Source organism: Myotis brandtii, unplaced genomic scaffold, assembly GCF_000412655.1.
Source record: "Myotis brandtii unplaced genomic scaffold, ASM41265v1 scaffold878, whole genome shotgun sequence".
NCBI classification, from domain to species: domain Eukaryota; kingdom Metazoa; phylum Chordata; class Mammalia; order Chiroptera; family Vespertilionidae; genus Myotis; species Myotis brandtii.
This window is the reverse complement of record NW_005371588.1, coordinates 124307-149305: the sequence shown is the minus strand read 5'-3', so window position 1 is coordinate 149305 and position 24999 is coordinate 124307. Positions and strand designations below refer to the sequence as shown.

At 48.0% G+C, this 24999-nt stretch overlaps 1 protein-coding gene across 2 annotated transcripts; it reads left to right on the top strand.

Moving 5' to 3' along the window:
- Positions 1-10307: 10307 nt before the first annotated feature.
- CD34 (CD34 molecule) lies at positions 10308-24157 on the top strand. 2 transcript variants are annotated; one of them, XM_014532309.1, is made up of 7 exons: positions 10308-10484; positions 11167-11420; positions 12967-13047; positions 20936-21086; positions 21336-21388; positions 21707-21871; positions 22703-24157. In XM_014532309.1, the coding sequence occupies exons 1-7, from the start codon at positions 10364-10366 to the stop codon at positions 22886-22888; spliced, it is 1011 nt and encodes a 336-aa protein (XP_014387795.1). In that variant the 5' UTR covers positions 10308-10363; the 3' UTR covers positions 22889-24157. The 2 variants fall into 2 exon arrangements, with proteins under 2 accessions (XP_014387795.1, XP_005884986.1); XM_005884924.2 differs by lacking the exon at positions 22703-24157 and adding an exon at positions 22577-22693.
- Positions 24158-24999: the final 842 nt, after the last annotated feature.

Here is a 24999-nt window from a genome sequence, read left to right as displayed (position 1 = left end):
CTCGGCGGGGCTGGGACGGGCAGGGGAGGCGACCACGCCGCGAGCGTGCACTAGCCCAGGTGTTACCCCGCGGCAAGCCCCAGGCGTCCCGCAGTGGGACAGCGAGACTCGCTGGAGTTGCCTCTGATAGGCAGCCCTTTGAAGGTGCTGGTGCCCCTTCACGTTACCAAAGGTGCGGAGCGCAAAGTTGCAGAGAAGGGAGGAGAGAGGGGAGGAGCGGAGAGGAGCAGCCGAGTTTTGCGGCTGATGAGTGAGAAGCAGCGGAGTTTGGGGGCCTGGGCGTGTCGCGGGGAAGGGGGCCAGGCGCCCACCCAGCCCTGGGACAGGGGGGAGCCAGAATTAGACGTTGAAGGAAAGGGAGCAAAGCCACCTGGGACGAGGCCGCGGGCGCAGCGCAGGAGGCCCAGGAGGCAGGCTGAGTTAGGTGAGGAGGGGAGTATGGAATGGAGAACAACCCGTGCGAAAATCCTTGCATCGGATCGCAAAGTGAAGTTACAACTCGCTCTTCCGACACCCACACCCATTCCACTGCGGGGAAGGTGGTGGTGGATGGAGTTTGTTCTCCCCGCTGCCTCCCTCTCCCACCACAACTCCTCCCTCAGGCACCAGCTCAGGATTGTTAGGATGGGGAATTTTCCTTCCCTGCTCGCCTCCTCCAACTTCTAAAACTAGTGGACAGGTCAGAAGACTAGTGGATGCTTCTCCTCGTCCATAATGCTCTGATTTCTTAAGTTCTTGCTCTCAATTTCCTTAAAAACACACAAACAAACCTACACACAATAGGGCGCTCCGTAAATATTCCTTTCATTTGGAGATAGCATTCTCTATCTCATTTCATTGCACTTAGAAGGTTTTAAACATTGTAACTTGTTCTCCCTTTTGCTCAAGATTCGGCTCCCAGGGCTCCCAATTCTCTACTCTTCCCAAAGGCCAGCCAGCAGGGCCCCACAGAGTGGTCTGGGCCAGCCAGCTGGGCCCCAGCTCTCAACCTCCTTTGTGGTCCCTTTCTGGGTCCACCCAGTTGGAGAGCGACTCATTCTGGGCTGGAGGAAGCTCTAAGTTAGGCTCTGGGTTGACCTGTTTGGCAGCCCCAGACTTGCCCTTTGGGGCAGGAAAAACGCTGTCCCTGAGGTGTGCAAGCCCTAGCGAGGGGATCCCCCGGGGTGAGCTGATCAGAGGCTCTGATTCAGATCAGATGCTCCTCTGCTTTGACTCCACAGCTTGTGATGATGACCTGGTCCTGGGCCCACCCTTTGCTTATTTCCTCAGCTGGCCGGGCTCAGTCTCGCCTGCAGCAGTGGAAGTGGGGGGAGCAACTTAACCTCTTCAAAACCTCAGGCTGACCTGTCGAGAATTTCAGTCTGGGGGTGAGGGATGGGGCATGCGTCCCGATCCTCAATCTGGCCAGATTGCGAGGGCCGGTTTGGCACCTCTATGCCTTTCTTGAGAACTTTCTAGGGTGTGTTGTTGTTTTAAGACTCGGAGTCGTTTTCTGTCCTGGGGATATATTGTGGAGTCCATGAAATGAGTGACTGCACCTCGAAATGCTAACAAAGGGGCGTTGCAGAAATTCTGGGCTATTATTACTGTGACATTTAGAGCAGCAAGGGGTGCTGTGGCTTTCTCATCACCCGGACACAGAGCTTTGTTCTGAGAAGTTCTTTTTCCCGTCCCTGGAAGAAGTTGGCATGGGGATGGGCATAGCAGCCAACCTAAAGTAGACTTTCTTTGTTGGAAATGGAGTGGCTCTGGGTGGCGGTGAGAGGCATTGCCACACCAGCTGGGAAGAGGAACCCCCTTTGTCAGGCTCAGGGTTTCCCTCAAGCCCTCCGTGGCCAGTCCCACCCCTTCACATTCCTCTTCTTCCTTTGAGTCCTTCTGTGCCTGCAGACCCCACACCCATATCCTGTCTGGGGCCACATGTGAGAGGGGGGAGAAAAAAGAAAGAAAAGGGAAAAGAATTTTATCAGATATTTTCCAGAGGAGAGAGGACTCCACCCTTTGAGTCTGTGCCACATGGCGACTGAGGAGGAGCAGCCTGGGGACCTCTGACTAATTCAGTGGCCCCCAGTCCTCTTCCTTGTAGGGCCAACCCTGCTGGCACAACCTATGCAAACGCAAGCCTTCTGCAGCATTCCTGCTTGACAGATAAAAACAGGCCACCAGGGCCTCCTTTTCTTATCCCTTTGGCTCCACCTCCTGGGAGCCTCATTCACTTATCCTCAACTCCTTCATTCTCTGACTCTTTGTCTTCAAAAGCTCAGGGCAAAGGGTGCCAAACTGCAGCTGATAAACTCCTGCCAGTCTTACAAAAACAAATAAAAAGGAGGAATAAATTCCACTCCTTATGGTCTCACGGCCTGATTTCCTTTAGACCCTGGGCAGGCAAGCCTGGACTGACTTTCAGGGCTGGATGGTTACCCAGCTCCACCCTGAGGGTGCCTGGGCCTCCCTCTCTCATTGACTTTTCTTGATCTAACTAAATGGCCCGAGTGTGGAGAACTGAAAACGTGAAGGTATGGGGACAGAACAAAAACACCACCCTCCAGAAGAAAATGCTCAGAGTCTCTAGGGCAGAATTTCCATATTTTTCTGGGCTTTGACTTCTCTAATGAGAACATTTTCTTGCCTCCTCAGCAAAGAAATAAAAGCACATTATCTATGACTTTTAGTCCCCAAAGCTCCCGACTTTGCTAAAGGGGAAGATGTGTGCATCTTGGGGGATGCATCCTGGGACCTACACACCAGAGCCCACCTGGGAATGAGTCACTCCCCTTCAGGTGTAAACAAAGGAAAGGCCTTTTGGCTTAATTGGAAAGTCTGCTATTTGTTGATTGGGGAGAGTTGGGCGTGGACAGAGAACCTATCACTGACACTACAGGGGAGCAGCATCTCTAGGTAGCCAGTTCCATTGTTCAAGAAAATTCCTTAAATAGTCTTTGGATGAGACAACCTAGGCCCCCTGGACAAATTTAGGCTGTGCAATTCCGCAAGAGGTTGACTCGCTGAGCATGATAAAAGAAAGTGGAACTTTGTATTTGATGAGCCTGAGACAAAAGGCTGAAGTACTCCAGAGTCCAAGCAGAGAGAGAGAGAGGAGGGGAGTGCCTGGAACAGTGGAGGGTGGAAAAACCTGTCTAAGAGAGAGAGAGAGAGAGAGAGAGAGAGAGAGGAGGGGAGTTCCTGGAACAGTGGAGGGACAGTGGAGGGTGGAAAAACCTGTCTAAAAGACCTTATGGTACTATGTGGATGTTTAGCACCGTCGTGTCTAGAATTTCAGTTTTGTCATCATCTCTTTTAGGCTGTGCTATAATCTCGCCCCAGGCTCTCAGACCTTCAGTAAGCACAGGATAGCCTATGTTAGCAGTCTTCTGGGGAGAATAAAGGAGTGGGTGCTTGGCTAGCCCACTCTGAAGTAGTGCAGACCAAGAATTGCTGCGGCCTGAGGATGGGAAGGCACAGATCTTCCATCCAGGGGTCAGTGGCAACCAGGAAAATGCAGGAAGAGGTGACTGGGAGAAATGTAGGCCCAGAGAAAGCTCAGGATATTGGGGTTCCACAGTAAGTGGATGGGGTCCAAGACACATCATTTAAATAGTAAAGGGAAGTCTCAGTACCCGAGGCACACTCAGGTCACAGACACTTGGTTTAAATTCAAACGTTAGCTTGGCCTCTGATGTATAGAAAGGATCAGCCCAGCTCTTTGTTCTAATCCAACGAGGCCCAAACTCCTGGAAACGATAACAAGGATGCTTCCTGAATGCTTCCAGGAAAGATGGGCGGCTCACCATCTTGCAGTTCATTCCATCTTTTAAAAACTAACCTCATTATTTTAAGTTTTTCTTTGTCTTGCAGTGAAATTAGCCTTCTTGCAATGTCTAGTCATTCATTCCAATTCTATTTTTTTCTATTAATTCACAGAATCATTCTGATCTTTCTTCATTACAACCATTTTCGACCTTTCTAATCACCCCACTAGATTATAAACTCCTTGAGGACAAGGATGTATTTAAATTCTAATGACGCTCACCCCTAATAGTGGAAAGGAATCTTCTCTTATTTTGTGCTTCCCACAGCACTGTGCATGGTCCCTTGTACATCACTGGTGCTTATGAAAAATAAGAATGAATAAATAAGTGAAATGTACCTTGAAGAAAGTTATTTACTCTCTCCCAAATTCTTTTTTTCTACATCAGAGGTTATAGGAAAGGGCCAGATAGTAAATATTTTAGACTCTCAAGGCATGGTGCTCTCCGCTGCATATTGTATTTATTTTATTTTACAACATTTTAAACACATGAAAGCCATTTTTAGTTTACTGGCCATGGTATAAACAGCCCATGGGCGGGATTTGGTCCACCATCTGCAGTTGCCAACCACTGATCTAGATGAAATAACAGTAGGCCCTCAACCATAGGACTTGGTTTCTAGAACTCTCCTTATTCTGGTTAACTTCCCATGGACACTCCCTAAATTAATAAACTTCCCCTTAAAATATAGTCTGAAATGAGACCCCTCTACCTAGTGGTGGTTGGTGTGACCGTACCTGACACAGTCTCCATTCAGTCCAAGAGTTTGTTTTGAACTCAGGACTGTGCTAAGCGCTCTGAGTAAAACAAATGAGTAGAAGAGACAGTCTGGCACTTGAGAAATGTATAATGGACTGAAGTGGCAAGACCTCTACTCAGGAAACAGCTTATATGATTTGTGCTCCATAAGTGATGGAGATACATGTCCTAAGGTCTTGGAGAAGCAGAAGGAAAGGGGCCTACACTGAAGATAATCACTATTTCTTGATGTTTACCAGATAGACTAACTGCTTTACACCCCTTTCCTCCTTTGTTCCACAAAACAACTAGGAAGTAGGGACTATTTTTATCCTCACTTTACAGGTGAGGTTTAAAGAGGGGAAGAGGCCGGGCTGGTGTGGTTCAATGGTTGAGTATTGACCCAGGAACTAGGGAGTCACGGTTCGATTCCCAGTCAGGGTACATGCCTGGGTTGTGGGCTCAATCCCCAGTGGGGGGCATGGAGGAGGCAGCCGATTTATGATTCTTTCTCATCCTTGATGTTTCTACCTTTCCCTCTCTCTTCCTCGCTCTGAAATCAATAAAAACATATTAAAAAAGAAAAACATAAAGAGGGCAAGAGGCTTCCCAAGGCCCCACTGCCGAGCATGGTGCAGAAGCCTGCCTGCTTCCATCAGGGTTTGAGAGCGGAGCCTGAGCTCTTTGCTTCCAGGCTCTGCCGTCTTCTCATCAGCTCAGGAGTGGGCTCCCAGAGGAGGCCCCTGTGCTCCTTCTCCCTAGGACTGCATCTCTATGAGCTGAGACACCCAGGAACTCCTCCAAGAAACTCCTGGTGGGCTGGCTGCTAGAATTTGAAAGAATGGGCCGAATGGGGCTGACTGGCTAGGAGGTCAGAAAACACCAGCAAAAAAATAAAACTAAGGGTCTAAGAAAAACTAAGACCAAGGCCAGGAAAACCCAGTCTCCTAAGGTGTGGAAATTGAGTTATTTAGGTAGCCTTTCTGAATTGCTGAGGATTTATAACCCCACACCTACCCCCCTTTAAAGAGTAACAATAGCTTCAATTTACTAGTTATAGGTAGAAATCTTATAAAAATGTATTTCAGACTCCTCTGCTTCCTTAAGTGTACCAAAAAATAGGGCTTTAACCTTCATGCTTCAAATATATCATGAAAATAATTTGCTCAAGGTACAACTCAGTGACATTCTAATGCTGATGAAGGTGTATGTATTTACTTACTCCTCCCATAAATGATTCCAGGCTAGTGTGTGGGTTTTGATACTCATGTCTGTTTTTCATTTATTTCTGTTTCTTCACTTTTAGCTGCTGCTTCTCCTTATTTATTGTTTGTTTCCAAGGGTCTCTTTTTAATTTTTAGCTTTAGCTAATATATCAAATAAGCAACTTGAGAGTATTGTGTGTAAAACAAGAATAATTGCCTCTGAATAAGTGCCTGTAAGTTAAATGTGACTTTTACTACATCAATTTTGTGACATCTAACGTGGCTTCGGAGAATCCTCGTATTGCCAACTCCCTGAGGCCTTGTCTTCTTCTCTTGCTCCATGTCGAGAGTGGAGATCACATAGCATACCGCGGGTCTTCAGTGCAGGCCCCTTTCCTTCTGCTTCTCTAAGACCTTAGGACTTGCATCGCCATCACTTACAGAGGACAAATCATGTAAGCTGTTTCCTGAGTAGAGGTCTTGCCACGTTAGTTCCATTATAAATTCCTTGAGTGCCAGTTAATAAAGATGGACTGAGAAGTAAACAAGAGAAGATAGCGTTTCCTTCTATTTGAAGTTGAACTCTCATACGGTCTGGTGGAGGCCTGTGCCTCCAGTCTAGAGTGGAGTGGATGGAGTGCAGGTCTTACCCATTGCTTTTAAAAATCTGACTGGTAGGCTGCTGTCCCTCCCCGCAGAGTAAGGGAACAGAAGTTCAGATAAAAAAAGGTCAGAGTCGAAGGCTTAATGCCATGGGTGTGTGGGGGGAAGTAGGACGCAAAGAGGTCTGTGGCCCGTCTTGATTCTTATAAATGTCATTTCTTCAAGACCCCAGTCTCTTCAAGGGAACGAACTCTATAAAAGGGTCCCTAGAGACTGTGAAGCCAAGAGACTCCCTCACTGATGGTCCCTGGATTGCAGCACCAAGCCAGGATCGTCTCCCAAGGTCCTGCTGAGCTGCCCCCTGGCCCTTCACCAGCTTATGCGTCGCCTTTCTGTTCTCCATCTCTGTTCAGCTTCCCCAGCGTCTCCGAGGCTTCCCTGCTCACCCTAGGCTCAGAGACATGAATGTGAGGCTGGGGTCCCATTGCCATTTGCAGATGGATCCTCAGTGCTCGGCTGAGGGGTGGGTGGGAGGAGGCGGCGGCAGCCGGGAGCCCGACCCTAGTGGATTGGTAGCTGGCCTGGGCCTAGGGTTGCTTCACTCATCTGGCACAGGCACCTCTGTCCTCAGAACTAGCAGCAGGTCTCTGGACACATCTGGAAAAGTTCAAAACTGTTTGTCTGGGTGAAGGAGGCCCTGGGGGAGGGGGTTCAACAGCATGACATCACCTCAGCCAGGCCCAGCTTCCTTCGGGAAGAGAAAAGGGCTGGGCCGGGCTGGGCCAGATGGGATTCCCAGGAATGGATGTATTGGAGGGGAAGAAGAGGAAAGGGTGGGCAGGAAGAGTGACGTCAAGGGGGATTCCAGCGGTGCCTTGCAATGTACCTGGAGTGGATGGCTTCGGTTCTTATCACCTGCCCCCTACAGTGACTCCATCCCTTAGTGGCAGATTGCTGAGAGGGTCTTACTGAAGGACAGAAGAAGACGGAATCTGCTCCCCCGTCTATTTCATTTTGTTAAACTCACTCCCTGCCTAAGCCAGACAGGAGCCCCCCACTTTTCTTTCCAGAGAACGGAGGATGCCTGCTGGTCCTGGGAAGTTTGGCCCCCGAGTCAGCTAAACCTCCACGGCCCCATTGCTCCTCGCCGTGCATGAACTATGCCTTTCTTCTCTGCCCAAACCCTGGCGATGCGGGTTCTCATCTCTGAAACGGAGAGAGCGGTATTACTCTGTCCTCCTGCTCACCTGCCACCTAGTATTAAGATGACTGTTGTCCTTGCCCTTAATAGCAGTCTTCTTGCGCCAGGTTGGGGAGGGAGGCAGATATGGGGCAAGAGACTTGTCGCCATCTCTAGGGACACATTCTTGGCCCCAGGTTAATTGCCTTAAAACTGAAGACGAACTTCCCTCCTGTTGCTGAGGGAAGGGAAAGGTGTCATTCGATGTTGCTTTTTCCTGGAAACTTCGGAAAAAGGCGCACCTGGCTCTCAATCGGGAACATTTAGAGACAAGCTTTGGGGACCCCCAGGAGCCTCTCCTTGAGGATGGTACTGCTGGGTGTGAGCCCTGGATCTCCAGTCCACTGCGGACATGTACAGGGTCCAAGCCAGGAGTACAGTGGAGGCCCACATACTACATGTCTAAACACGTCAAAGTTATAAACCAAGCCAACTGACTGATAAATAAAATATCGTCTGTTCTCCTACCTGGGGAAACATATCTTCATGGCCACCCGAAAGGCCAGGTTTGAATGAGACTCTCACGGTCCTGGAACTCAGTCCCACAATGTGGCTGAGCAAGAAGAGGTGGCCCTTGGTCCTAGCCCACCCCTCTTCTTAACCATGACGCTGGCCCAAACCATAAGGGATCTTCCATGCATGTGAACTCAGTCCCACAATGTGGCTGAGCAAGAAGAGGTGTCCCTTGGTCCTAGCCCACCCCTCTTTTCTCTTCTTAACCATGACGCTGGCCCGCACCATAAGGGATCTTCCACGCATGCAAGGGTCCCTCCACCCGCACGCTTATGCTCTAAGCCTTCGCCCTGCAAAGAGCCACCCTTCGGCCGCCTCTGGGCCTGGCGGGCGCACACTCTGGTGCTGCAGCTCACCCCCCGAAGGATGGGCTGGGAGAAAAGGCCCGTGCGGGCCCTCCAGTGAGTAACACGTTCTAGGACTTCTGGCCCCCAGTGCAGATTCTGGAAGGGAGGCTCCGTCTCTGTGGGCACCGTGGTTGGAGGGCAGCGCAGGGCGGGAGGAGGGACAGAGTGTGGGCTCTAAAGCTCAGGGTCCAGGCAGGAAGCGGCTCCTCCCTGGGTCTAAAGATGGCACTGCTGGCTGGGAACTAGGAAACATGGAAGGGCAGGCACCCTCGTGAGGATCTTCAGAGAAGAACTAGATCCAGGAACATTATACTGTAGCAAGTTAACATTCATCTCACTGATTCTCCCAAGAACCCACGTAAGGAAAGAACCCTCACTTTAGAGATTTGTAAACTGAGACGCGCGCGCACACACATGAAATTGCGGAGTTACTGGCAGAGCCAAAACACACACACACACACACACACACACACACATGCGCGCGAAATTGCAGAGTTTCTGGCAGAGCCAAAACTAAACTCTCCATCTGCATCTGATGAGAAATCAGGCCTGATGTTCTCCAGTTCGTCAGGTAGATTTCTAGGGCAGAGCTTCCTGAAGGCAACCTTAGGTTGCTGGCTGCAGTTCTTCAACCAAAGGAAAGCAGAATCCCCAAAACTAAACTCTCCATCTGCATCTGATGAGAAATCTGGCCTGATGTTCTCCAGTTCGTCAGCTAGATGTCTAGGGCAGAGCTTCCCGAAGGCAACCTTAGGGTTGCTGGCTGCAGTTCTTCAACCGAAGGAAAGCAGAATCGGTTTAAAGGCCATGAGGGAAAGAATGCGGGGAGTTTGGGGATGGGAAAGTCTGGGAAGAAGAGAAGAAATGTAAAGGGACTGCATAGAGGATGGTATGAACGTAGTGATTGTTCCAAGAATTAATATGGTGGTGGATGGAGAGTGAGAAAAAGAGAGGATACGTTAAGAAAGGAATAGAGATATATCCTCTCCACATTTTCGATCTCTGTAATATTTATTCAGGTATACTTTGATATTTTAATATTTTACTTAACATGTTATGAGCATAGCCTCACATACTCATATTGCTATAGTTTTCCCATATCTCTTTATGTATAATGATTATGGTATCTTCGGTACATATGACATTTATCCTATTGTAATTCATTTTAGTTGCTTGCAACTTTTCCCTCCTATAAATAATAGTAGATAATCCTCCTATAGATAATACTCTACAAGCCACTGGGTGTATACAAGCTTTTCCTTCCCTATTTCCTTAGGAAAAATCTAGTCGTGGGAAATTAGTTGCCTGTCCAGGAGGATGTTCTTGTTGCTGTTGCCTTGCCATGGGTGGCAGGAGATGTTCTAACGCTTCACGAATTCGCATGTCATCCTGCGCAGGGCCCATGCTAATCTTCTCGGTATCATTCCAATTTGAGTATATGTGCTGCTGAGGCGAGCACAGGATATTCTGGATGGAAATTGAATCACACCCTGGCCAGTTCTCTCAGTGGTTAGAGCATTAGTTGAAGGACCAAAGGGTTGCTGATTTGATCCCCGGGTTGGGGCATGTGTGGGAGGCAACCAATCAATGTGTCTCTGTCGCATCGATGTTTCTCTCTCACTCTCTGTCCTACTCCCTCCCCTTTCTCTCCCCCCACCCCCAACTCTCTCTAAAAATCAATGAGAAAAATATCCTTGAGTGAGGATTAACAAATATATAGAGAGAGAGAAAAAGAAGAAGTTGGAGGAGGAGAAGGAGGAGAAAAAGAAATAGAAATTAAATCAGGTGATATCATGAGGCTCCAAGACAATTTAGGTTCTGACTTTTCCTCCTTGTTTCCCTACAGCCTCTGCATTCACAAATACAGATAACTTGACTACTGTTGCCACAGAGCCATCTACTATAGGAATGTTTTCAGCTGTTCCTACAAATGCATCCAACCAGGAACCCATAACACAAAGGACTCATGAAAGTACCACCCTCTACCCTGTCTCTCAGAACAGCAGTGGGACCACAGCAGCCATCTCAGGTAAAAAGTGTTTGTCTTGGGTCCCAGAGGGATGCTGCTGGAGCTTGGGTAAAGCATTAGGACATTTGCAGACCACCCTTCCTGCCCCTGCTGACCCCCATAGAGGGAAATACAAGCTCCTATAATAATGGCTTGGGCATCTTGTTTAGGGTACCCTGAAGTAAGTTCTAGATCATTCTTCCTTCAGTGACAGCGTCCTCAGGCCAATGCCTTGGCAGCTGATCCTGATCAGTCATGCTCCTTGTACTGCTGCTCTCATGCTGAGTCGGGTTTAGTGATGAAACAGGACTAGATGAGAACTCCCTAGAGATCTCTGACCTCTCCTGAGTGAAGGAAGGTGTGTACAGCTTCAAATTGAGGGTCTTTGACTTCACTGGAGTGGACCAGCATCCAGTTAAGTTTCAGAATCCTGAGGGAATTCTAATACACCTAGATTACAGCTATGGTCCCAACAGCTGGCTTGAAATGAGTTCAGTAAGGGTTAGGCCATAAAGTAACTCTTAAATCCCCAAATTCCCTCTTCTGGGTTGAAGACCATGCCAATGTCATTATCTATAAGGTCTTCACTCATGACAATGAACTGAAATGTGTGTGTGTGTGTGTGTGTGTGTGTGTGTGTGTGTGTGTGTGTGTGTTTATGCAAATGTGCTCAAATGCACACTTGTGTTTTGGTCTTTTCCAGAGTCTACAGTCAACTTTACTTCTACCTCTGGGATCACCCCAGTTCCTGGAACCGTGAACTCTTCTGCCCAGACACAGACCTCTTTAGCCACCATAGTGTCTTCCACCCTAACCAACTTTTCAACTTCAGAGATGACCTTGGAGCCCAGCATGTCACCTGGAAATATTTCAGACCCAACATTCAATATCACCAGTCCTGTGGCATTTACCATTGAACCCAATACATCCTTTTCTTCTACCCCAAGTACCATCAAGGTGTGTGAATTAGGCCAAAAATGGCAGATTTCCCCCTCATTTCATATATATATGCAAGCTCTATACTCCCCTTAACAACTTCTCATCCCAATCAGTAAGATTTGGGTCATTACGAATTAGCATGGGCCCTGGCCAGTGTTGCTTAGTGGTTGAGTCCCATGCACTGAAAGGGTGACAGTTCGATTTCCAGTCGGGGCACATACCCAGGTTGTGGGTTCGATCCCTGATCAGGGTGTGTATGGGAGGCAACCGATGTTTGGGACATCGATGTTTCTCTCTCTCTCTCTCTCTCTCTCCCTCTCCCACCCTCCTTCCCTCTACTTTAAAATCAATAAAAAGAATTAACATGGAAAATATGCAGCCTACATATTGCTGGAAGGGGTAGAAAGAGGGAGAGGGGTGGAGTCAGGTGGCAAGGCTGACCTGTGCCATGGGAATTGCATTTCTAAGGAGTAGAGATTAAAGGGGATTCTCTGCGATCCGTCCAATCTTCGCTGTTTTTTTCTAGTACCTCTTGGTCTGGGCTTTGATTAGGTCCCCATTCCCCTTTGTACACATTTAGAAACCATCTTTCATGTAATGGGGCTGTTTTTCCCAACATGCTTAGGGCAAATACCATTTCCTCTGTGTGAGAGGGTTTGGCGGAAATGCCAGGCATAGAGAGGCAGTGAGGAATGGAACAACCAGGGATGGTGAGATCACCGGCCCTTCTCAGCCCTGGGACTAGTGACTGGCAACAGCTCTCAGCACGGAGGGTAGAAAATATGAGGCCGGGGCACCTGGGAGCGGGTGCTGGGGGGCCTGCCTGGCTTCTTTTTTAAAGGAGCTAGAAAAGGAAGCTGGACAGTCCTCGGGGCCAGGAGGAAACTGAGCCTCGCCTGGATCTGCCCGGCCCCCCATTATCTGTTTGCCTATACAAGGGGAGGCAAAAGTAGGTTTACACTTGTGAGTACGCAAAACATATAATTTATTCTTGTATTATGATTCACTGTATTATTTTTGATATAACAACTGTAAACCTATTTCTGCCCACCCTGTATGGCCTGATGGCAAGTAAATCATTCACTGGAGGAAAAACAGCCCGCCCTGCCCTCTCCTATCTCTGCACAGTGCGTGCCAGTGTTTACCAAGTTTGCAAATAGCTGGTATCTGCTGGGACCGGCGGTGAGATGGAGGAAGAGAGTGAGGCTGTCATAAAGCTCTAGTCCTCTAACAAATTTTTATGTGTTTATTTTATTTTATTTATTAAATTGATTGGGGTGACATTGGTCAACATAAACATACAGGTTTCAGGTGTGGGTTTCTATGTTATAAGATCTGTATATTGCACCATGTGCTCACCACCCAAAGTCAAATATTCTCCCGTCACCTTATATTAGGACCCTCTTTTCCCCCCGCCCCCACCTCTCCCCTTCCCTAAAGACTTTTTAAAATTCTTTTCTCTGAAAGTCTCTTAAGAGTGTACTTCACAGAAATCAAACTGGAAAAGCGGTGGGGAAGAAATGAGAGGCAAAGATGCTGGCTTATTTACTTTGTTTTAATACAGGGAGAAATCAGATGTTTCGGAGTCAAAGAAGTGAAATTGACCCTAGCTATCTGCCTGCAGCTAAATGAGACCTCCACCTGTGTAAGTCAAATCCCCACCCCCATGCCTTGCCTTCCTCTCCCCTCCTCCCACAATTCCTTCTCAACCCCCTTAAACCATTTGTACTAGATGGACTGTGGTGGGGTCTTAGCAAGGTCAGGCTACTTCCAAAATGAGCTTTGCGTTTAGGGAGTAAGAGGCCCCATCTGGTGGACAAAGAAGACAAAGATGATTCTATTTAAATGTAGTTTTTACCTCCTCTGGTATAGTCTCTATAGTACATTTAATATATATAGTCAGATTTAAGTTTGATTTTATATTAAGAAAGTCCTTCATGAAATAGAAAATAGTCACCTAAAATATTAACTTCTTTATTATATTTATTTACATATAACTTTAGTCCATATAGAATTTCTTTTTCTGTAATGCTGTGTTTTTCATATAACCATTTCCCAAACATTATTTCTTTCTTTGTTGATCAGAATGCTTCTTTTAGCTTATATTAAATTTTTATATGTCACAGGGCATATTTTGACAGATATTTTATTTGTTCAGTTTGTCTTTTTTTTTTGCCTGTTATAATATTTTTTTAATTATTATACTTTTACATTACAGGACTTTTAATATTTAGCCAGGCAGGTCCTTGCTCTATGAAAAATGAAAAGTACTTTTTATTCTTTTATAAAAAATTTAGGAACATCTTGTCAAGATTTTTTTAAATTAAAATTTTAATTGAAACTAAAATTCATATTTTTTCTGTTCTTCTCTTATGCTATTCAGCATCTTGGTTTTTTTAGTTTTTTAATTTTTTTCTATAGGTTTTATAGATTTCTTAAATTTATCTATAATATAGACTTACTATGTATTACAATTAGTTATTGTTGGGATATTAGAGTTCATTGAGTTTGGAATATTTATCTTGAGGTTAGCCATTTTGGTTAACTTGCTTATTAATTCCAGGAGCTTTTTAGTTTATTCTTTTCTGTTTTTAAGGTAAGTTATTATGTTACCTTCCACAATCTGTTGTTTTTCTCCTCATTTTTAGTAGTTATGCCTCTTTGTTTGAGTTTCATGTCTTAGTGCATTGGTAAGAATGTACAGTGTCGTGTTCATTTTTAATGATATAGTAGACCTCCTTACTTTGTTTCAATAAACCTAGTTTCCTGATAGTAACAAGGCTCTGGGTGAAGGATGATGTGACAGGAAGAGTAGTATTTACTTACAAAAAAAAAAAAACACCCACAAAAAAAGTTTCCTTATAAGTTAAGAATCCATTTAAAGGAACCATACATGTGATGTGAGGCATACACCGACCCGGAAAGGGCTAGGAGTTGACTGTGCTGTAGAGCGCATGAAATTACTTATTTTGTCTATTCTAACTACTGACATCTACCTGTGATTATTAGGTGGGTGGTTCTGACTCACAGAACTTTTAAAATTATACCTTAGAGAATTAACTTAGGACTTTTAAAAACAAAATAAATTGTGAAGACGTAAGTTCACACAATGGAATAACTAAGTGCAATTTGCAAAAGAGCTAACTTAGACACGAATATAAAATGCTCTGTGTGTTCCTGATGCTGACTTCCAACTCTACTCATTAAAAAAAAAAAAAAAGCCTGCCGAAACCGGTTTGCTCAGGTGGATAGAGCGTCGGCCTGCGGACTGAAGGGTCCCAGGTTCGATTCCGGTCAAGGATAAAATGCTCTGTGTGTTCCTGATGCTGACTTCCAACTCTACTCATTAAAAAAAAAAAGCCAAATCCTTTGCTAATTCTAGCTCAGGAAAATAATCATCCCCCCCTCACCCCCTTTTTTTCCCTATCATCTTGGTTGAACGCTTATTTTCCTGTGCATCACGGGTCTGTGCCAGAATGCTCATTCTTTGTACCAACAATTTAGAGCTGATTGCATAACCTTCTACATGTCTGTCCATTTCTCTTCAAAGTTCACGTTTAACGAGGATCATCATATAAAACAAGTGCCAGGAACTTCCTGCTACTCCAGAAATAATTCCTCTTACGTTGCTATGACCTCTCTCACCCTGTGGTCTTGACTGTCTAGTCCAGGGGTGGGCAAACTTTTTGACTCGAGGGCCACAATGGGTTCTTAAACTGGACCGGAGGGCCGGAACAAAAGCATGGATGGAGTGTTTGTGTGAACTAATATAAATTCAAAGTAAACATCATTACATAAAAGGGTACGGTCTTATTTTTTTTTTTAGTTTTATTCATTTCAAACGGGCCGGATCCGGCCCGCGGGCCGTAGTTTGCCCACGGCTGGTCTAGTCTATGTTGTGACACAGCTGAGAAGATCTGCACTCTCCTCTGAGATGTGGGGAGGGTCCGTGAGTATCAGTGTGGAAAGAGAGCAGCTCCCCCAGGATTCTAAAGGCTTCTGCTCTGCTTGCAGTGAATCAAGTCTACGGTAGCAACAGTGGAATGCTATCGTTTCCCTGGCGGGTCTACCACTATCGATCCCCCTTCCTTCCTGAGGTCCCCTCCTCCCCAGACCCTAAGCAGCAATGCCTCCTACAATTCCCCAAGGTCGTTTTCCTCAGCCAGCCATCCTTGTTCTGAATGTTTAGCCACAGCTCCTGCTTGTGTCCCAGATTCCTTTTCCTTGAGTCCTACATGATTGATCATCAGTCAGTTCCCAATGCTGATGGTGCGGTGTTAACTTTCCTTAGGTTGCTTTGTACTTTTGATGTCAGAAGGCCTTATGGTACTGGTTCTAACCATGGGAAACTTAGGTCCTACTCACAGCCTAATGAGAAGCATGAGAGTTTGGATTCCCCTAACATCACGTCCTTGAATACTTAGATAATGTTGGCATCTCCTGCATCTGTACTCCCAGGAGAGAAATGCACAAGCATTGTTCTCAGCCATTCAGATTCTCGTTCTGTGCCAGTACCTACTGAGTATCCGGCATGTTAGCTCTCGCTGTGTGGATTCTTTCGGCTTCATTCTTCCACACATGCATTCTGTAGACATTTGTATCCCAACCACCCTTCTTTCACTCCCCATCCTTCACCTCTAGGCACACATCACCTGTATGATCCACGGAGAGGAAGGGCGAGCCCACGCTCTTCTCAAGCACCTGGTACCACAGCTCAGAACCCTCATTAGCAGAACGTGTCACTCCAAGTCTGACTTTCATTTTCTCTGCTGCAACCTCAGGTTAATTAAGTTTTTGTGGTTGTGGCTTCTCAAATTGTTTCCAAAATGTGAGGTTACTTTATTCTCTTATGCCATACCCATTCTTTTCCAGGAGAATCCACCAAAAAAATATTTTAATGGCAGTAAAATACACATGACATAACCATATTTACATGTACAGTTCAGCAGTGTTAAGTAGAGTCACCTTGTTGGGAAGCCAATCTTCAGAACTCTTTTCATCTTCCAGAACTAAAACTCCACACCCATTAAACAATGTCCCATGCTCCCCTCCTCCTAGCCTCTGGCAACCACTATTCTACTTTCTATTGCTCTGAATCTGATTACTCTAGGTATGTCATATGAGTGGAATTATACAGTATTTATCTTTTTATGACTGGCTTATAACACTTAGCATAATGCCCTCAAGTTTCATCCATACTAGAGCCCGTGTCAGAATTTCCTTACTTTTTAAGACTGGATATCTTTTCCCATTGCATGTATATACTACATTTTGTTTATCCATTCATCTACTGACGGACACTTGGGTTGCTTTCATATTTTGGCTATTGTGAATAATGCTGCTATGAGCATGGGTATACAGATATCTCTTCAATGCCCTGATTGCATTTCTTTTGGTTATTTAACCAGAAGTGAAATGGCGGATCATATGGTAATTCTATTTTTAAATAGAGTTTATGTTTTCCATAACAGCTACACCATCTTACATCCCCATCAACAGTGCAAAAGGGTTCCAATTTCTCCACATCATTGCCAACAAATGTCATTTCCTGGTTTGGTTTGGTTTGGTTTGGTTTGGTTTGGTTTTATAGTAGCCATACTAATGGGCATGGCTACTATCTCATTGTGGTTTGGGCTGGCATTTCTTAACAATCAATGACATTGATCATCTTTTAATGTGTTTATTGGCCATTTGTACATCTTATTGGAGAAATCTCTATTTAAGTCCTTTACCTGCCAATTTGGTTTTTAGAACGACCTTTCTTTAGAATCAGATCTGTTTGTACGGAGGTTTTATTTATTCAGCTAGCTCACCTCACCCTTATTCAGTCCCATTGACTTCATCGGAGGCAGATTGCACATCATATCCCCAGCCCACGCCTTCCTTGCCCTATGCCCAAACACGAAAGGTCAGTTTCCATGCAGAAAAACAGCTTACAGATGGAGGACTGATGAAGACAGTGTGTTTCTTGGAAAGAGCCTGGAATCTGGAGACAGCCTAACTTCGTGCCCTTGGTCAGCTGTGCACTTGTTGTGTGACTTGTAGCAGGTCCTTTAATTAATCCAGAACCCATATGAACATAGAGGTTTTGCCTGCATTTTCAAGCTCACACCAAAGTAGAAAAAAATTATTGAGAGAGAGAGAGAGAGAGAGAGAGAGAGACAGCACTGGGAAATATCTTAAAGGTCATTTAGAAAAATTCCTGTCCTTCTCTCCCTACTGTAATGCTTAGCATGCTTCCTTGACAAGTTAAGAGTCCTTGCAAAGTTTGAGGGTGCTACTCTAGAAAGGTTGGGTGGTTTTATGATTGTGGTTATTATTTTTGCAAAGAAACTTGTGCAAGCAGATGTAGTCGGGGGCTCACAAATCGGATTCTCATGAGCGATATGGTGAGGCTGTGGCCTCCTCCTGCCCCCTCTCCCATGATGTCTGCCCACAGCCTCTCCTGGGGAAGGATGTTTATTTCAAGCATCCGGAGAAGCATTGTGCTTTGTTCAGGATCCACCTGCTCGTCTCCAGGCTCAAACACAATTCACTGATGCCGAGTGGGAGGCTGGCCGCCGTTATTCCCTTGAATTTAGTCCAAGAAACCAAGCAAGGGGCGGAGGGACTCTGTGTGAAGGCCAGACCAGTTGGGATGCTAGGTTGAACAACAATGCACTTTTTGTTTATTTGGTGCTATGCTTAGTTCAGTCTGGGTTCCACGTTATGTAACATACACCTGCTCCCACACTAAGGAGTCTTACAGTCTGGTCAGGGAGAAATGACAAAAACAATAAGGCAGAATATGATTAAACATCAAAATGTGGATACTAGATGGCAGAGTACATAAGGTATTGCTATTATTAATAGTAATAGTAATGGCTGCCATTTTTCCAGTGCCCCTGGGGGTTTCAAAAGCCTGCTGGGCACTCTTCATACAACACCTCCTTACTCACCTCAACAACTCAGTCTTCAGCTAAGGACCCTGGCACTCGGGCAAACTGCATGACATGAAAGAATCTAGTCACTAGCAGAGCAAACGTTGATGCGCATTCTGATGGGAGGTAGGACCGGCTTCAGGGAGGAAGTGGGATTTGGAGGGATGGGGAATCCAAGGGAGAAGATAGTGTTCTTCATTCTCCTGCAACTAGGCTTGTGCCAGTCACAGGCTCTCATGCCTCTGAGCTTCCTCATGGGGGTTCCCCCAATCAAAGGCCTCTGCCCACTGGCTCCTCCTCTACACTTTCTGCCTATTCTTCAAGGCCTACATCGAGACGCTCTTATAGCTCCACGCCAGATGTGTGCTCACCCTCCTCTGAACACCCATAGCTTCTTAATTGTACCTTTCTTTGGTAAACCAGGTCTGTGACCTTTTGGTCTCTTTTTGCTTCCGTTTCTTCATCTATAAAATGAGGAGAATGACAGTACCCATTTCATGGAGTGATGTGAGGCTAAATGAATCAATATGTGTAAAACACTTGAAACAGTGCCTGGGACATAGTCAACTTCATTTATGTTCATTGCCATGCACACAAACCCGGAGCTTGGACATGTAGGATTCATGCTACTCTCCCCCCGCCCACGCACATACACACCACGTGACACATGTACCACGTGACACAGGTTTTCACACAGCATCGTATATTCAGGGCTTGATAAATGTCAGGATCTGATTGAGGTGCAGCTTCTTGGACTCAGCTGCTTGAAGATGGTGCCACCTCGCTTGGCTTGTTTTAATGTACAAGAGCCTGTCCCTCTGCCCCTCGCAGGAAGGAGACATATTCCAACCAGAGACACATCAGAAGCCCAGCCATCCAGCAGCACTTCCCTGCTTTTCATTCCGAAGGCATGGCGCTAGGGAGGGTGTAGTGCTCAGGGAAGCCAGGTGCGGCTCTCAGAAGGGACATGGGCCTCAAGAGGAAGGAGACTACTGAGTGTGTCCAATGTGGTGTCCAGGCTACCTGTAGCAAGGAGCCAGATTTTTCCGGAAGCAGAGCCTCTACCCAGGACTTCACAAGGGAGACCTGCAGAATTCAGCCTTTTCCTGAGGGCTGAAGCAGCCCTGGCCCGAGAGCCCATTTCTCTGAGACCTCAGCTCCCAGAGGCCTTCCAAGGCCGCCGATGGACTCATCTCTCTGTGGCTTGGAGGTCAGCGAGGCCTGCTCTCCCGGCCTCATCCAAGCCCAGTAAGTTTCACTCAGCTCCCTAAAACTCCAGCTGATGGAAGCAAGCTGGGGCCTGAGGCCAATCTTGACCTTGCCTTGTGCGAGAGCAAAGGAGCCTGGGCTTTCCTGCCTTGGGCCAGGGCAGTAGGAAAATACCCAGGCCGCCGTCCAAGCTGGGAGGGCCCTCTGGCCTTGCCACAGAAGCAGTCCTGCCTACAAACAGGAAGCGTTCTCCTCCACGTAGGCTCAGTTCTGATGGCCCTCACACGCCCCAGCAGTTTTCCCCTAACAGGAAGGCGGTCAGAGCTGTTCAGGCATTTCCTCCTCCGCCATCTGCCATCCGGACAGAGGAGAGTCTTGGTTTCCACTCCTTTCCTGTGCAGGGGAGGCCACTCTGACGGGAGGCTGCCGGCACAACCCTGGGGCACTCGAGAACGGGGTGTTGGAAGGCACAGCCAGGGCCCCGGCCTGGCTCACTGTTGAAGAATTATCAGTTTATCTGCTGATAAACTGAGTAGGACTCAGTTCCTCAGTCTGGACCAGTCAACAGCCTGGAGGAAGACCTCTGAACCTCGAAAGCACGGGCTCCAAACTTATGTTTTAATAGATATTTGTATTGATTTCAGAGAGGAAGGGAAAGGGAGAGAGAGAGAGAATCATTGATCGGCTGCCTCCTGCATGTCCCACACTGGGGATTGAGCCCAAAAAGCAGGCATGTGCCCTGACTGGGAATCGAATCATGGCCTCTGGGTTCATAGGTTGATGCTCAACTACTGAGCCACACTGACTGGGCAAGGGTTCCATACTTTTAATGGGCAAGGGGGATAGAGGCTTGACAGAAGGACCATTTCCCTTTGCACCATGACCTTTGTGAGACTCCTTGGAGAGTAAGAGGGAAGGGACCCAGGATCCTGCCGAGTCTATAGTCATAGATTTTGTCTCCACTCCTCGCCCCTCTTGGCTTTTTCCTAACATTTGGAGCTATTCTAGCCTTGAAACAAAAGATTTTCTCCTCAGTATTGCGCTATTAATATTTTTTGTTATTGGCAAATTCTTTTGAATTTACTTTGAATAGTATATGTGGGCAGGGGCAGTCCTTTTATAAATTTGTTCTCTGGCATCTTACACCTAAGACACTAATAGATATATGTTTTGGTACTGAGAAGTTTGTTTCGTGTTTTTTTCTTACTGTGTTCTTACACACACATAGTTCGAGGTGTGTTGTTTTTGTGTGTGTGTATGTGTGTTTTTTCCCAGTTGGAATTTTAGAAAAAAGGGATCCTTCCTGTGAAGGATTTAACCAGAATTATTGTCAAGTCTCTGGATGCAGTTCAGGACATAAGAGTAATTTCATCTCTTGCTCGTCCTTTTCCTTGGTCTTCCCAGGAGAACTTTAAGAAGGACAAGGGAGAGGAGCTGACCCAAGTCCTGTGTAAGAAGGATCCGGCTGAGGCTGGGACCAGTGTGTGCTCCTTGCTCCTTGCCCAGTCTGAGGTGAACCCTCGCTGCCTGCTACTCGTCTTGCCCACCCAAACAGGTAAGGGGCACGTCTGTCTTGGGGGCGAGGAAGGGAGTGGGGCTGAGGTTAGAGGATGCTGGGTAGAAATCAGGCCTCGTAACTCAGAGAGTGCAGGGGCTGGGGGGCAGGGCTGGGCTGACTTTGGGAGAGGCCGTCCTGAGATGAGCCACCCTGGCCATCAGAGCATCTTCTAAAACAGCTTAGGAGGACAGAGCAGGATGGGCTGGCTCAGCTTCTAGATTCAGCGACCCCTGTTTCTAATTCTAGAACGGACCAGCAAGTTCCAACTTCTGAAAGATCACCAATCTGACCTGAGAAAGGTAAGTTCTCGAAGATGATGGGTTTGGGGTGTTCGCTGGAGTAGGGGAGAGAATAATGATCCTCTCTAGACTTCCCATTCCTCCCTCTCCATCCTTCTCCAACAATCTTCACCTTCCTATGCTGAACCAAAATCTCACAGTGCAGCTTGATGAAGAGCTGTCAGTCTGAAATCCTATTTAGGAAATTCCTGAGGTCCATGTCTTCCTGTGTTCACCCACTGTTGGGTCACACACACGGGTCTAGTGTGGGCTGGACTCCTTTCTACAACCCACATCCCACAAGTGACTAGGCTGTCTGTTCTGTGCCTTCTCTTCCAGCTGGGGATCCAAGACTTCACAGACCAAAGTGTGGAAAACCACCAGCGCTATACCCCCAAGACCCTGATTGCACTGGTCACCTCGGGGATCCTGCTGGCTGTCTTGGGCATCACTGGCTACTTCCTGATGAACCGCCGCAGTTGGAGCCCCACAGGAGAAAGGCTGGTTAGTTCTGGGGTCCAGGCCACAGGAAATGAGGAAGATGGTGGGCTTCTGGGGCAGCCCATGAATGTCATGTCAGGGGAGGAGGAATACCAGAAAAGGCACTGTTTGTGCCCTTCCACAGGGATAGGCCAAGCCTATACATACCATGTCCTTGGATGAGTCAAAACAAGATGCAGGGTGGGCCAAAAGTAGGCTTTCAGTTGTTTGTATATTCACTAATGCAATCATTAAGAAATAATAATAATAATCATATAAGAATGAACTCTGTGCTTCGTGTACTCACAACTGTAAGCCGACTTCTGCCGATTGGGGAGGGGGACTGCCTGGGACCAGCCCACCTCACTGTGGTCGCAGATGGTCCCTGCCATCAACTTATTCTTTTCACTGGGATAGTTCATCCGGGCACGACCGGAGCAGCCTGCTGAGTCAGCCACTTGCAAACATATTACGTGGCCACGGGTGCCATGTGGCTCACAAGGGGGCATGTGGTGGGAAAACGTACTTTTAAAAAAATTTCTTTTGGGGGGAAAAACCCATTTTTGACATGTTCTGGATGAGGAAGGAACGGCTGGGGTTTGACTGGTGGCCTCTGGGCGGGATGGGGGTGTTGGGGGGGGTTGTTACATGTCGGGGAGCCGGGTGTCTGGGGAGCTGGCTGCCGGCTGGGTGGCGGTGTGGTGCTCTCCTCTGTCCTTTCTCCTCTAGGAGCTGGAACCCTGATGGCTCTTCCGGAAGAAAGGAATCTGCACAGGCAGCCGCCCCCCTCCCTTCCCCCACGGGGTCTCACTCCCCTGCTTACAGATAATGCTCCTTTATTTATGCACCGTCTAGGGGGAAGACCCTTATTACACGGAGAACGGTGGCGGCCAGGGCTATAGCTCAGGCCCGGGGGCCTCCCCTGAGGCTCAGGGAAAGGCCAGTGTGAACCGAGGGGCTCAGGAGAACGGGACCGGCCAGGCCACCTCCAGAAACGGCCATTCGTCGAGACAACACACGGTGGCTGATACCGAACTGTGACTCGGCGGGGTGGGGCGAGGCGGGGCGATGTCAGGGGGGAGGAGGCCCGCCCTGCCGGAGGTGCCATCCCTCGCCTTCTACCCTTTGCCACTGCACACACCTTCCATGGCCATTCCTGGGGCCTTGCCCTGCACCATAGAGGGGTTCTCTCCACCTTGGGGAGCGGCAGGTAACCCTTCATGCATTCAGCTCCCTGAACCCAGGCCCTGGGCTCCCTTGAGGAAGGATGTGACGGGGAAAAGCCAAAGCTCAGAGGAGCTTCCAGTCGGGGTGGATGATCCTGCAACCTTCACACTTGGCCCCTTTCCTCTCCCGCATCTCTGCCTCGTTCTGGGAACTCCCGGGAGAAAGCGTGGGCTTTTCTGGGCTACAATTTCCTCCCAGGAGGCCTTGCCTTTTACTGTTTCTTCCTTATATTTTCTTTCTTTGCTTTAAGGAAACCAAAGCAGCTCACTACACCTGCTCTTTGTTATGATATAGCCGGACACCTTGTCGTCTTACACCATGTACCTTACGCCCCCTCCAAGTCCCTGTGGACCCGTCACCTGCTTCCCTCTTGCTCTCCAAGGCTCCCCCGAGCTCTGCGGTCCCGCCACCTCTGTGTGCAGAGGCCGCACAGCTTTCTGGCTGAGCCTGGACCGGGGCTCCGAGTTGTAGAACAATGTCTCTGTTTGGGAGACGGGATGGAGGTGCATGGACACATGTGTTCCCACCCATGGGGGCAAGTGGAGGAGAGCAAACAGCTCAGTGCTGGTCGTCCCGGGACCTCCCAGAGCCTCTGCGTGGGCTCTTTCCTCCCAATGGTCAGAGTGGACAGGAACACGGGACCACATCGCTGAGCCAAACCCCTTGACCTGTGCGCATCTCAGGAAGCCTCTTGCTCTTAGGCGAGGTCCTGACCTTACCCTCTGATCTCGATGGCTTCCTCCTCCCCCGCCCCCCGATTCCTGGGGTGAGCTGTGTCCTCAGGCCCCCAGCAGACTCCCTCTGTCCCTGTCTCCCCCACCCTGACCCCCTTCACTGCTCTGCATCCCCTGGTGGTCAGGGCCCCAGGACAGCCACCAGAGGACCCTCACCACAGCCACCTCCTCTGTGGGTGACCCAGGTCCTCATTTTTGTGGGGGTTTTTTTCCAGAGGGGTGAGCAGGGATCCTGATTTCAATGACGGTTGGAAATAGAACTTTCCAGAGATAGGATGATTGGGTAGATTTTTTTCTTCTGAATAAAGAATGGTGTGTAAATACTGTAATTAAAGTAATAGTGAAACACTTTTTTCTGTGGCTCTGACCCAGCTGGGTGTGTCTGAGTGCCAGAGCGGCCCGTCTCTCCGTCCGATCCGCTGGACTGTGCAGTGATGTGTAGGGAGGACCATCTCGGGACACAGGTACCCACCAGGATGCGGCCCCTTGGGATAAGGCTACCAACTACTCCCCTCTCTTGGGGGGAGACGGGGAAGGCTCACGGGACGCTGGACATCTCTAGTCATGGAAAGAAAGGCAGAGCGAAATGCAGGGCCTTCAGGATGGGGGCTGGTGTGCTGACATCTGAGGGGCCATACCCTTCATGAACACCTTTCTGAGAAGAGGTGCATTTTGGTGACTGTATGCAAAATATGCAAAACACAGGGAAGGAGCCATGCCCTGTGCACCCTCTGTGAACACACCATCCCCCGCCCCTGGCTGGGAGCAGAACAGGGAGATCTGGCTGCCAGGACCGGGAGGGGTGGTCTCCAGCCTCAGCTTTAGGACAGCAGCCTAACTGTAACACCTTCTGTAAGCACACCACCGTCTCCTGCCCAGACCCCACCCCCCCTCAGTGGGGGGGGGGGGGGGGGCACCGGACACCACTGAGGAGCTTCAGGAAATGCTCTCCGAGTGTGTCAACAGCAGCGGAGGCAGTTGGGCCCAAACAAAGGATCCTTCCATTCTTATCTGACCAAAGCCAGTCCTTTCCCTTCAGCAGGGCCCCACCCCACTTCCTCCTTGCTTTCTCCAATTGCTCTAACCAGAGGTTCCTCCCCAGGAGACGGAAGGGGGAGATCTAGAGCAGAAGGTGATTTTTTGTGGTCGGTCATCTGAAAAAAAAGAAGTCAGGTTGGCCTTCATCGGTCT